General features: G+C 55.7%; 1 protein-coding gene across 2 annotated transcripts in view; it reads right to left on the bottom strand.

Moving 5' to 3' along the window:
- The window catches only part of PRDM6 (PR/SET domain 6), a 78,607-nt gene extending 70,932 nt beyond the window's left edge, over positions 1–7,675 (bottom strand). Inside the window, exons 1-2 of one of the 2 annotated variants that reach the window (XM_063321182.1) lie at positions 7,374–7,675; positions 6,208–6,741 (exon numbers count right to left, since the gene is read on the bottom strand). In XM_063321182.1, the coding sequence (XP_063177252.1) occupies positions 6,208–6,733 (526 nt within the window). In that variant the 5' untranslated portion in view covers positions 6,734–6,741; positions 7,374–7,675. Of the gene's footprint in view, positions 1–6,207; positions 7,156–7,373 lie in introns of those variants that run through there. The other variant, XM_063321183.1, reaches the window with a different exon arrangement.
- Positions 7,676–12,536: the final 4,861 nt, after the last annotated feature.

Here is a 12,536-nt window from a genome sequence, read left to right as displayed (position 1 = left end):
ATTCTTCTTAGTTGCATGCTTTATACATCTCTTCAGTTTTTAATTGTACAAATAAAATTTTAAAAATACCTCATAAATGTTATATGGAGTGGAAGCCTTACTAGACATATTTTACCATGCCTTGAGTAAAAAGTTATCATGCATTTTTCCTCTTCCGTAACTAACTTTTGTGTAATGATACCTGGAAGGCTTTAACACAAGCACATTTTCAATAATGTTATACTACCCATTTAAAGACAGTCACTGTAAGCAGTGGATTCCTCTGCCTCAGGGGACCAGGGAACTTCAAGGCTTGTGCACTATCCTGCCTCACAGAAAGGATTAACAGCGTCATCTTCAAGGACACTGCAAAGTAGCATGTGATGCAGTGCACCAATTTGCTTAATAATACATGGAAAAGAAGGGGTTTTTTTTGAGAGGGGGAGTGTTGTGGCCCACTGACATCACTAGGGTCTCTAAACTGGATAGCAACCATTAAGACGCACACGGGTGTGGGAAGTTCACATAAAAGGAACATGGTGGGACAAGTGTGAGCTTTCCAGAGGACTGCCACACAAGGCAACAAGGAGAATCGTACCGTGCCCTATTTTGGCCTCAGAGAGCAGCTGTGTGAGTACAGACCTCCTCCAAGGTCTGCTAAAATGAATACTTCCACTGGCTGCAATAGCATCAGTGAAGCCCCAAATCAAGGCAAGAAACAGCAAGAAACATGAGAAAATTGAGGGAGCTGATGAAAACAGAAAAAGCAAGGAGGACTGCAGCCAGAGCAGAGTGTCTCCTGATAACATCAGGAGATGTAGAAGGTAGGGTCAGTGGGAATGCTCCATTGCAGGCCCAGATGTGGCCAGACTTTTTGGAAGGCGATCAGTTCCTCACTTCCTACCTTCACACTCTACAGACAGGAGGGTTAAGGCAAGGAAGAAGGAAGAAAAAAAATTAAACTATTTCCTAGTGGAGCTGTTTGGTATGGCTCTTTTGGGAGGAGTGTAATTTGTTATCATTTATTTGCCTCCATAAAAATGAACACAGTGTAATGCCAGCACTATAGCTCTATGTGAGTACCCTTAAAAGTAGTAAACCTAAGCAAAAGGAATGGACACGTCATTGCCCCCAAAATACAATTATAAACACTCTCCAACTTAAATAACATTACTACTGCATATTTTAAAGGGAATCTGAAAGGAGAAAGCTTTTGTCAGTGAAAAGTAGGATCCAACACAGTGTTTTAACCAGCAAACCAGCTGTAACAATAAATGAAAGAAATACATTTTTGCCCCGGCAATAATATGCTTCAGAGGTGCAGTTACACAGGATACCTGCAGTTTGCTGGTATTAAAGAAGGGTGGCCTCTGACCCTTTGCTTCATAATTCACCACAAGCATGCAGGTATCCGGTGTAAGTGGCCATCATTTCACACGGTATTACTCACTTGCGAGTATAAATCACGGCGGCTGGGCCAGGGTACCCAGCTAAGAAGGAGGGTGGGCTAGGTGAGACGGTACCCTTTCATTTCCCGAGGGTCGGCTTTTTCCGAGGGATCGCGGGCTCCTCATGCCTCAGTTTCCTCATCGACGAGCTGGCACACATCTCTTTTTGCAAAATTAATCGCAGTTTCTCACAGGCTGCCTGCCTTGCGGTGGGCTTTCGGGGGGAGGAAGCTCAGATACTCTTTCTCCCTCAGGTTCCTTTTATTTATTTGTTTATCTAGTCTAAATACTCGCTGTGGAGAGCGGTGCCGAGCCCCCAGCCGGCCGCCCTAGGGGCCGGATCGCGGCCCGGGGGGTGCGGAGCGGCCGCCGGAGGGCAGCGAGTCACGGACGGCACCGGCTCCCCCCCGGCACCGGCTCCCACGTCACCGGCTCCCGGCCACCCCCCCCCGGCTCTGCCCTACCCTCACGGGGCCCGACACCCCCCCTCCCCGGTGTTTTACCCCCTCGCATCGGAGGGGGAGGCGATGCGGAGCCCCCGCCGGCCGCACCAAGCGGTGTCCCGACCCCCGGCGGGGACCGAGCCCCCCGGCCAGGGTGCATCTGTCACCCCCCGCCCCAGCTCCTCCGAGGATGACGGTGTGAGGGGGCTCGCCTGGGCACCCCGGGGTGGGACGGGGGGTCGGAGGGGACCATCCCGCTTGCGGAGCGGCTTTCGGGTCGTTTTTGCGAGGCGGGTGGGGGGCGGGTTGGGGGAGGTGGGTTTAATTTTCCCTGCCTTCGATTGAAGGTATGAATGAATTAAATTTCCGTGTCAGGTATGAGAAGGGTAGGAGAATATTGTGTGTAGATAAACCTTGCCGCCCCCTGCCCCTGAGAGACCCCCATATACAATGTAGAGATGATGAATAGGCTCTGGGAGAGGAGATCGAAGTTCAGTCCGCACCGGCTCCACTCTCTCCTACAAAACTATAGGGCAATTAATTGTGGCTTGTCCCCTCATCCTTCATCTCCTGGTGGCACATATCGATGGAGATTACTGCTGATGGACCATTTTATCACCCTAAATAAACAGTCACCACCTTCTCTAACCTCAATCTAATATATGGCTATCTGCTATGTTTAAGGGTGCTGGGTAACTAATGATGTAAAATAGCTAAATCATACAGGTTACCAGCAGTCTAGAGAAAAAAAAAAAAATCCAAATATTCCCCATACCGATCCACTTCACAGCATGTTATATATACAGTGTGTCCCCGTAAATTGAATGGGAAGAGGCGTGCAAACTGCTTGCTTGCGTGACACTTTAGTTTTACACAGCATATTTATTACAGTGGCAGGCTGGCGCTTTCTGGTGCAGGTAGAGGAGTCGCAGACTTCTCTGCTGCGAAAGCCTCTCCCCAGCAGCGAAGGGCAACCCTACCCGGGAGCAAGCCGACCCCGCACCCCACAAACTCGCCCTAGGAGATCTCCTCGCCGGCCCCCTCCCCCAGCTCCCAGAAATACCCTCAGCCTTCCAGATTCAGAGCTGGGAAGAAAACGGTCCCCAGCCGCCTGCCACATTATCAGGATTTTAACATAATCCCCTTTACTTCCCTGGGAGTAAAGACTGCAGGGCCCTAATTAAGGCCGTTTCTTGGTTGGTTCCTTTTTTTCTCTTTTTTTTTTCTTTTTTTTTTTTCCCCGAACTAAACCCCTTTCAATTTAAAACAATTACACACAGGCCTTTAACCCACAGCTCCTTGGCGGCTCTCGCCACCCTCTCTCGCCCAAGACCGTGCCATATTCATTGATATTTGACGACCAAGGCGTGTGTCTATGGGGAAACCGCCCCCCATCCATCTTCCCACGGCGGCCGCCCGGCGCCGGGCCGGGCCGGGCGCAGGGGAGCCGGGCCCGGGGGGTGGCGGACAGCCCCGGAGCGCCTCGGGCTTTCCCGGCGCGGAGGCGGCGAGGCCGCCACCGCCCCCGCGGGAGCCGCCAGCCCGCCCGCTGACCCGTGGCTCTGGGGCGGCCGCTCTTCGGGGCACCGGAGGAGTTTGCAGGCGCCTCTCCCGAGCGGGTCAGCCCGGGGGGTGAATCCTGCCGGGAGGGCCCCGGAGAAGATAGGGATGCTCGGGGATGGGGAGAGAGGGCGTTTGAAAAACAGAGAAGAAGGGGATGCTCGGAGAGGGTGTAATTTGAAAAAGAAGGGGAAACGGGGCACTCGGTTGGCGGAGGAGGTACATCTAAAGTTAAAACCCGAGCAGCAGGCGGGCGCCTTGCCGCCCACCCCAAACCAGCAGGATGCAGCCAGCAAGGCCGAGGCGGCGGCCCTGCACCCCGCGGCCGGGAGGGGATCGGGCCCTGCGGGTTTCTGTCCCTGGCTGGAGAGACACACACCCACACCCACACCCACAACTACACACCTACACACACACACACACACACACCCCGCAAGGCGCCTGCTTGTCCGCCTCGGAGTTTCGGTGGGGCAAGCGAGTATAACTCCAACCGAAGTCGATCGCGCCACCCCTCAGCCACAGCCCCGACCTCCTTCCCCTCAAACGGGCACCGGAGCGGGGAGCGAGGGACGGGGTCGGAGCGGATGAAAACCGCCGCCAGCGCACGGACTCCTTCCGTGACCCCCCGGGCACTCCGGGACGGCGCAGGGGCAGCCAGGACGATGCCCTGCGACTTCGCTTCGCTGCGCCTCCGGCCCTGCGAGCGAGTGGCGTGCGTGGCGCGCCACGGACCGCAGCTCCCCTGCTCCTTCCTCACTTACTGTGCGCTTTTTTTTTAATTTATTTTTTCTTTATTTCTAAGAAGGAGTTGCCCAAAGCAAACACACCTGGTCCGAGAAGGTGGAAACACTCGGGTTAAAAGTTTTGCTCACTTAATAACCGCTGGAGGGAAAGTCGCCTTGTAAACAAGTTCAATGATGAGACTTTTTAGACCTAGCTGCAGGAAAAAAAAAAAAGGGGGGGGGGGAGAAGGACAGACCGTGCTGGCAGTCCCCGGCCCCGTCCTTCGGACGGCGAGCGCGGCCCCGTCCCGGCCGGACACGGGTCACACGCGTCCTTTCCGCCCATCGACACCTTTGCTTTCTCGAACCCACCTTCAACAGCGCGGTTGGGAAGAAACTGTGCAGGCTTCGCCTGCAACTCTGCGGCATGCTATTATTCCACTCCCTCCTTAAAAATGCTCCCCCCCAGATCGCTTTTTTTTATCTTCCTTTCTCTTTTTAAAACCTTTATCTTGCAGATTTGCAGAGCTGCTCCGAGAAGTAAAACATGTATTGTCTGAACGGTTCCGCTGGCGATTAAAAGTGCATTTCAGATTCCATTAAGTGCATGTAATTTATGAGATCACGTTTTCTGCACCCGCGAATAGAAAGAAAATACACTAACACGTTTCACTACAAGGTAAAACTAAGCATGAGGAAGTCGCTCAAAACAAAGTCGGTATCCAATATAGAAAGATTTGCAACGTTAAGAAGCGGGGGGGATGCCCACCAAACTCAGAGTCAACTTTCCTCTCGCTCTTCAAGATGTACGCGCAATGCTTGAGACTATGCTAGCATCCACGCAGTTCAATTAATACACAACAGAGTTTCATGGAAACTTTCAAAACAAACCCCGCATCTGAAATGAAATTAAACGAATACGCATTTCGCTTGGGCATGTGTTTACGGACCGCTGCTTTGGGGTATCGTTTGTCCGTTCAACAGCCTTCCTTAAATAGATATTTCAGGGAGGGGGACAACAAAAATGAAGAAATTTAAGATACCTTAGGATAAAAGAGGGTGTTTGAAACAATGGGAAAAAAGTGCACACGCTGAAGCCATGTTCCAGTGTTTTAACAGGGACAGATCCGTATGCTCTGAATGTTAGCAATAAATCTGATCAATTAATATAGTTCATCTACTTTTTTTCACCCCGTGAATCTCCTCGGTTGTGTAGTATCGACAGATACAGGAACAAAAGACAGGCAAAAGAACCAATTTCCAAAATCACAAACCTCTCATCGATACGGATGTTTGATAATAGGGGTGCCCCCCTCTCAAAAAAAAAAAAAAAAACTACAACAAAACACCTCTATAACTGGCAATACCAGTATTAAACGTTTTCTAACCACCAAGTCCTAAATTAATTCTGACAGTCAGGCAGACGACTTTTTCGTCTAGAAAACCAGCTTTTCTTACTAAATGATCATGTCATGCTTTTCCGTAGGGGTGAAAACTAAAACCGGCGAGGTGTTAACGAGGTCTGAAAGGAAAACGATACTCCGAGATAAGAGGGAGGAAAACTTTGCCCTCGTCCATCGGATGAAAACTGCAACTTTTCCCCTGCCCAGCTCGGAGAAGTAATTGATTTCTGGGTATTCAGCGAAGCCCGGGCTTCCCAGGCAGGAACGGAGTGAGACGAGCAACGCGAGAAAGGACCAGTTTTATAGCAAGTTGCTCTGAAGCATTTCTGAATCCAGTTTCCTAAGTAGCCCTCCGAGAGAAACCTACCCCCACAGCAGCCTTCCCGGGGAAGCGTGCCTTCCAGGGAAGGACGTGGGTCTCGGACAAGAAGAGCTATCGTCGAGGGGCTACCGCCCGCCTCCCGAAAGCACTGGGAACAACGCAAAAGCAGCCTGAAGGAGGGAAGGGCAGGGCGGAGGATGCTCCTCACGGAGGGAGCGGTGCAAGCACCGACTGCCGTCCCCCAGCCTGGGGCGTCCCGAGGCTGTGCCGATGCGGGGGGAGGAGGAGGATGGCGGGGCGGGGGACTGCGACATGGGGCACGATACGTACGGTTGTTGGGGTCACTGGTGTGCTGGTTCAAGGGGATGATCTCCATGCGTTGCTGCCCGTACAGGTAGTAGTCCAGCTCCTCGGCCGTGCACCGGAACCGGGCGGCAGCGCGCTCGCCGCATTTGCTGCCGCCGCCGCCGGCCCCGCACAAGTCCTTGCCCTGCAGGGGAGCGGGCGCTCCCCCGGCCGGGGGCTCGGAGCTCTGCAGCGGCCCGAAGACCGGGAGCTGGGTCACAGGCAGGGAGGTCAGGCCGGCCAGGGAAGCGGCCGCCGCGGCCACGCAGGAGGAGGTGGAGGAGGAAGACGGAGTGGAGGAGGAAGAGGACGAGGAGGCGGAGGAGAGAGAGGCCGGGCGCTGGCGGAGGCTGTCGGCCGGGGGCTCGGCTCTGTCGGGCGGCTGGAGCTGGGCGAGGGCCCCGCTGCTCTTGAGCTGGCCGCTCTGCGGGAAGAGCTGCTGCCAGTGCTGCAGATAGGCGGGATCTACCTTCAGGAAAGCGGATCCGCCGGGGTCGCCGGGCTTCAGCATCGCGCTGCCTGTGGAGCGGAGAGGAAGGGGGACAGCAGACGTGAGACCCCCGCCCCGCCCCGGACGGGCCGCCCCGACGCCGCGGCGCCTCTCCGCGCTCGGACACGCCGGCCCACGCGTGGGCGTCCCGCGCCGGCTGCCCGCGGTCGGCGGCGGGACCGTCCCCGACTCGCTTCCCCGCCCCTGCCAGGCTCGGCAGAAGAAAAACCTCGTCCCGAAGAGCCCCAGGGCGGACAGGCGAGAAACGCGCTGGCCCCGGCGACCAGACTTTGCCCCCCCGCCTCCCTCGGAGCGCGGGCAGGAGGGCAGCAGCGGCGGCGGGCAGCCCCTCACGCCCGCGGACGGAGAGCCAGCCGCCCCGGGGGGCGCGCAGCCCACCCCGTCCCCGGCGCAGGCAATCTCTTTCCCTTTCAGTTCCCTTCCCTCCCTCGGCGGGAGCAAACGACTCACAAAGTTGACAACAGGGAGGAGGAAACTTCAGCCCCACGCACAGACGCGCGCGTTTTTTTTCTCTCCGGGCGCTCCAGCGTTTACAGGAGGAGGACGCGGCCCGGCAGCACCCCACCCCCGGGAGAAGGTACCCCGCTGCGGCCCCGGCTGGGCTGGCTGTGCCGGGGCCCCCGCCCCGGAGCTGCCTTACCTGAACGGGGTGCGCCGGAGCGGCTGCTGCGCGGTCGGCGTGCGGAGGTGCGGGCAGCCCCGACAGCCCTGGAGGCGGAGGAGGGTGGAGAGGAGAGGCTTTCCTGGTCTTCGTCCAGGGGGAACCGGTGTGATCCTCTCCCAGGTGCCGGGGACCGGCGGGCCGGCTAGCTGCGAGCCGCCGGGCTCCCTCTGCCGTGGCTGCGCATCGCAGTCGCGCCCGGGCTCTTTGCTGGGCTCTGGCAGCCTCCGGGCTAGACACGTGGGTTTTACGACAGCGCAAAATACAAGAGAGAGTGTGCGTGCGTGTGTGTGTGTGTGTGTGTGTGTGCGTGTGCGCGTGTGTTTGGTGTGTGGTGTGTGTGTGCGAGAGGGAGGGGAGGGAGCGGGAAGCTACCAGCGAGCTTGAACGCAGAGCCCTTTTTTTTTTTTTTTTTTTTTGGCAACTTCCCCCACTTTGTTCCTTGCTCAACTTTTAAAGGTGTCCCTTTCTTGCCTTCCCCTCCTCTGTCCCTCCCTCCCCCGCTCCCCCCACCCCCCGCACCCCCACCACCCCCTACGCCACCCAGCCTCCTCTACAGCGCCGGGAAGAGTCGGGCTCTCGCCCTGGTGGAAGGGCAGCGATAGCCCGGCGCAGCCCCGACCAGGAGCCGCGTCGCTGTGCGGTCCCCAGCGCCGGGGCGGTGGCGGTGGCCAGCGAGCGCTTCGCACCCTGCCAGGCTCCCGGCAACCACGGCCTTGCCTCACTTGCCTTTTGCTCCCCCCGACGAGGGTGGATTTTAGAGACCTTCCCGGCCCATTTCGCTGTCCTGATACTCTCCCGGCTACTTCACGTGTCTCCTGGCATGACCCCGGTCCCCTCGGCTACCTGAGACCTGCCCCAGAAGGTCCCAACACCGGTGAGGAAACTCACCGCCCCAGAATGTCCCCTGCAGCACGTCTCTCTCTTGCTCTCTGTGCTCGCTTACAGCACAGAGCAAGAACTATGCAGACGGAGGTGCAACCTGTGGCGAGAAACTTCTCATTTCTAGCGACCTTTTCTTTCCACTATGCTTAAAAATTGGCTGCTTTTTTTTTTTCCGCCCCGCTACTCAGTGAGTATTTTAATAGGTTTTTTCAGTTTCTTTCCTACACTGTATGAAAAACTAGACGAGAACTATAATCTCTTATGTATAGAGCATGTACATAGCATCCCATGCATTTAAGACCAAATACTTACACAAAGTGTTTGTGCCACCAAAACATCTCTCTAGGTCAGAAAAGCCCCCACTGTCAGGTGTCCCGCTGACACTAAACGCACGCTTGCTGACAAACATAACATGTCCGCGTGTAAACTGTTTTTGCCTTTCCCCCCACCCTGTTCCTAGTTTCTTTCTTTCCCACCCTTCATCCTCGCAGACCCTGGGAAAGCTGCTGCTGTTTAGACTTTGTCTGTGTCTAAGGCAGGACATTTTAACACAAATTTGAACAGGGCTGGGGCAAAAAATGTTTTGACTGGCGTAATTTTGACAAGGTCATCCGTCATGTGCTGTATAGATTGATAACACCTAAGTTAAAAGCAAACACGAGTAGGAAAGCCCCCCGATTTTTATGGGTTATAAAGTTGGCTATAAAAGCCTTCTTGATGTCTTTGATCAATTCCATTGTGCAACATGTAATGAATTTTCAGCCCTTTCGCTCTAATAATCCACGTTCTGAAGTTCTGAAACGCTGCCGTGCGCCGTGCAGCCGAGGAACAGAGGTGCGGGGTGGGAGTCTGTCCGCACACTCGCCATCGTGCGCACAGCGCGCTGTTGGGTACCCTCCTCTGCCAATGGGTTTTCTCTGTTTTCACCGCATTAATACAGTGTCTCGTCCTTGGCCAGCTCCCTCCTGGTCACGATTTTATATCGCCCCTTACGACTCTTTTCATTTTTTTTTTTAAATGTGCACTTCTGCGTTATTGCTGTTTTCCTTACCGGACGTCTTTTAAAAATACCCAATCGCTTTTAGTGGCAGCAATCTCTGAAAATTCGTTTCACGCTAGAAAAACGTGATGAAGTGGGGAAAAGCTCCTTGCTAATGGGCTTAAGTACATTGTCAATATCTGCACTTGCCTTGAGTTGTTAACAGAAATATTCCATGCGGGTTCATATTAGGAGGACTTTAATCTGTTACTGTGGGTTGGGGGTTTTTTTGGTTGCTTTTTTTTTTTTTTTCTTTTACAGCTAGAAAAGTAGCGCTTCGAGCGATCAGGGTGTCAGAATGAAATTTATAGACCCCCTGACACTTTGGGACCCAGCCTAAGTGGAGGAGAGGGGAAGAAAGAAGTAGAAGGCTCGCCGCCTTCGCCCGTTCTCAGGGCCGGGCGGGCGGCGGGAGAGGGCGACGCGGGCGGCGGGCGGGAGGGACCCGGTCCCCGCAGGTCTGCGGGGCTGCGGCCCGGCAGCACCGTCTGGCGCTCCCCGTGACTCCGGCGGACCCAAGAAGCCTCGTCCTTTGGCTTTTTATTTTATTATTCTTTTTACTTAGGGACAAGCACCCCCGGCTGCGCCGGGCTTGCTCGACCCGCGCCGGGAAAGGCGGATAGCGACGGCGGGGAAGCTGCGGGAGCGGTGGGGGAGCTGCGCTGCCGAGGGGCGAGCGGGGGGAGCGGGGCGAGCGGGGCTCCCCGCCCCGGGGAAGGGGGCGAGATGCCCGCTTAGGACAGAAAACGGCTCTGGTCCCAGCCTCTCCAAAAGTCTCCCGTCTCCTTCGTCCCCTCGGAAAGAGCTGGACTAGCAGATCTGCGAGCGTGTTTGCCAGCCCCGGAGCCTGCGCCCCCCCGGGATGGCTGTAGCCAACCCTGACCTCTGGTCTCGCTTCCCCAGGCAGAGCGGTGTCTGCGCGTCCCTTTTGTCTCCCCCGAGTTTCTCTACCGCCTATTTGTTACTATTTCTTAGTCGTTGGTTTGATTTTTTTTTAATTATTATTATTTTTTTCCTCCTGGATGCGACTTCTGTGTGTAAAGATGCGGAGGAAAAGGAAGGAGTTATTAACTACTGCCTCTCCTTCCCCTTCTCTCAGGCTTTTTCATTATTAGAGGACGAGCGCTGAAACAAATCACATTGACCGTTTAGAAAGCGATCAAACCTTTATAAAAATCCATCGCCTACGAATCGATTGGTGAATATTTGCTAGGAATTTGTTCAAAAGAAATAAATAAGGAGGGTAAGTGTATTAAATGCAAAGGGGGAACACGGTGGTGTTTTTCTTCATTGATTAATGACCTCTAAAATAAAACAAGCGGGAAGAGGAGCCAAGATCGATAAATTAACTACCCAAATTCATCATTTTCCCTGCGATTTTTTCTTTTCTTTTCTTTGATTGTTTTTGTTTGTTTGTTTGTTTTGTAAATAACCCTTAGGAAGGATGTCCGTCTCTTTGGAAACTTGAAAGTTTTATTTTATGCTGGGGGTAGAAAAGGGAGCTAAACCCCTCTTAGGAGGGGATTGAATCGGGGACACCCTATCTGATTTCGTTTGACACACAATTAAAAAGTTTGCCTTTCATATTAATTAATTCTCCTGATCTGGGTAAGACAAATGGTCGGTTACCTCTGACAGGAGTCCGATAAAGGATTCAGCATCTTTCCTTCTTGCCCTAGGCGTCTCCTCATTCCAGTTTTAAGGTCATGAGCGGCTGAGTTAATAATTCATTAATATAGACATTTATTCAGATGGGATTCATGGGGATTCGCGCTCTCCTACAGCTCACCGTCTGGATTTAGTTTCCCTCGAAGCGAAGAAGAGGGGGAGGAGGAGGGATGGAGGAAGGCTCTACGCAATGCACGGACCTATTTCTACACACGTGGTCCGAACGTGGTACCCCCAGCGAGAACCCTGCCTGGGGCAGGTCAGCCCACCCGTCCGGCAAGCCCGGGGGGGCTTCCCCCGAGCCCCGCACGGCCGGGCGGCCCCGGCGCCGCTGCCGCTGGGGAGCGGGGCCGCGTCCCGGGCCTCCCCGCGCAGCGGCGGGGCGACGGGGCGGCCTGGCGGCACTCGCCACCTCCCGAGCATTTCCTGAACTGAAGCCAGGCACTTCCCCCCCTACGTCCCACCCCGCCTCCTTCTCTTTCCCCGAAACTGGAAAGCAACCAAGGCGTGGCGAGAGCGGCTAAAACTGGCCAAAAAAGCTGTTTCCCCCACGCCCGCCCCTGGCTAACAGCACGCCCCGGGGTCAGGCGAGGGATGCGGAGCGGAAAGGGCTGCGTCGGTCCGGCGGTGGCGAGCCCCGTGGGTCGGGAGAGTGCCGAGGGAGGAGACCCTGCTCTCCAGAGCCCGGACCTCCGCGCTGAGCTCCCTGCGCGCCCCCGGCGGCCGGCGACCTGCCGGCGCAGGCGGCTCAGCCCCCGCGTCCAGCGCCGCCAGGTGAAGGGGCCAGCCCCGCTGCGCGCCCACGGAGACACCCACCTCCTCCCCCACCCTCCCCCCCGGGCTGCTTTCCCTCGTGGGAAAGGAGCGGCGGCAGGAGGGCCAGACCCCCGCGGGCGGAGCGGCGGCCGCAGCCGCCGGGAGGGGCCGCAGGGGGCGCCCGCGGGGCGAGGGCCAGGGGGAGGCGCGGCGGGGCCGGTGGCCGCTGCCGCGGCGTTGCCTGCGAGACGCCCCGGAGGGATGGCAATGAGAGGGGTGCGGGAGAGGCAGCCCCCCCTCCCCGAGGCAGCCGCCCCCCCCTCCCCCGCTGCCCTCTCTCTGGAGGTGCTGGTGTGCGGCAGAGCCTGGGAGGTGCGGGTCCCTGTCTGAGTCCCTTTTTGGGTGCCTGGGGGATGAAGGGGTCCCTCAAAAATTGGGATTGGGATGCTTCCTTGGGAGCAGGTAAGAAAGCCCCGAGGAGGCTGTGGGGAGAGCAGAAAGCACCTGGTCACGTGGAATTGGACTGAGATTATTAAATGATTTGGCAATGGCCACCAAACAGATGCCAGCCCGATGCATAATGACTTTCTGCCACTATTGACCTGATACGGATGTGAACTAGTGACCTTTGAGGTGAAATGCTCTATAGTCTATTACCAATTCCCCCAGCCACCAAATCCCCCTCACAGGCAGATTCAAATATTTATGTCCATCAGCAAAAAAAACTCTGCTCCAAGCAAGGCACACCGCAGATGGGATGAGAGAAGGAATTACTCAGTTGTAAAGACCAAGTA

This window comes from Chroicocephalus ridibundus, chromosome Z (genome assembly GCF_963924245.1).
Source record: "Chroicocephalus ridibundus chromosome Z, bChrRid1.1, whole genome shotgun sequence".
Classification (NCBI taxonomy): Eukaryota; Metazoa; Chordata; class Aves; order Charadriiformes; family Laridae; genus Chroicocephalus; species Chroicocephalus ridibundus.
This window is presented reverse-complemented; position numbering and strand designations above follow the sequence as displayed.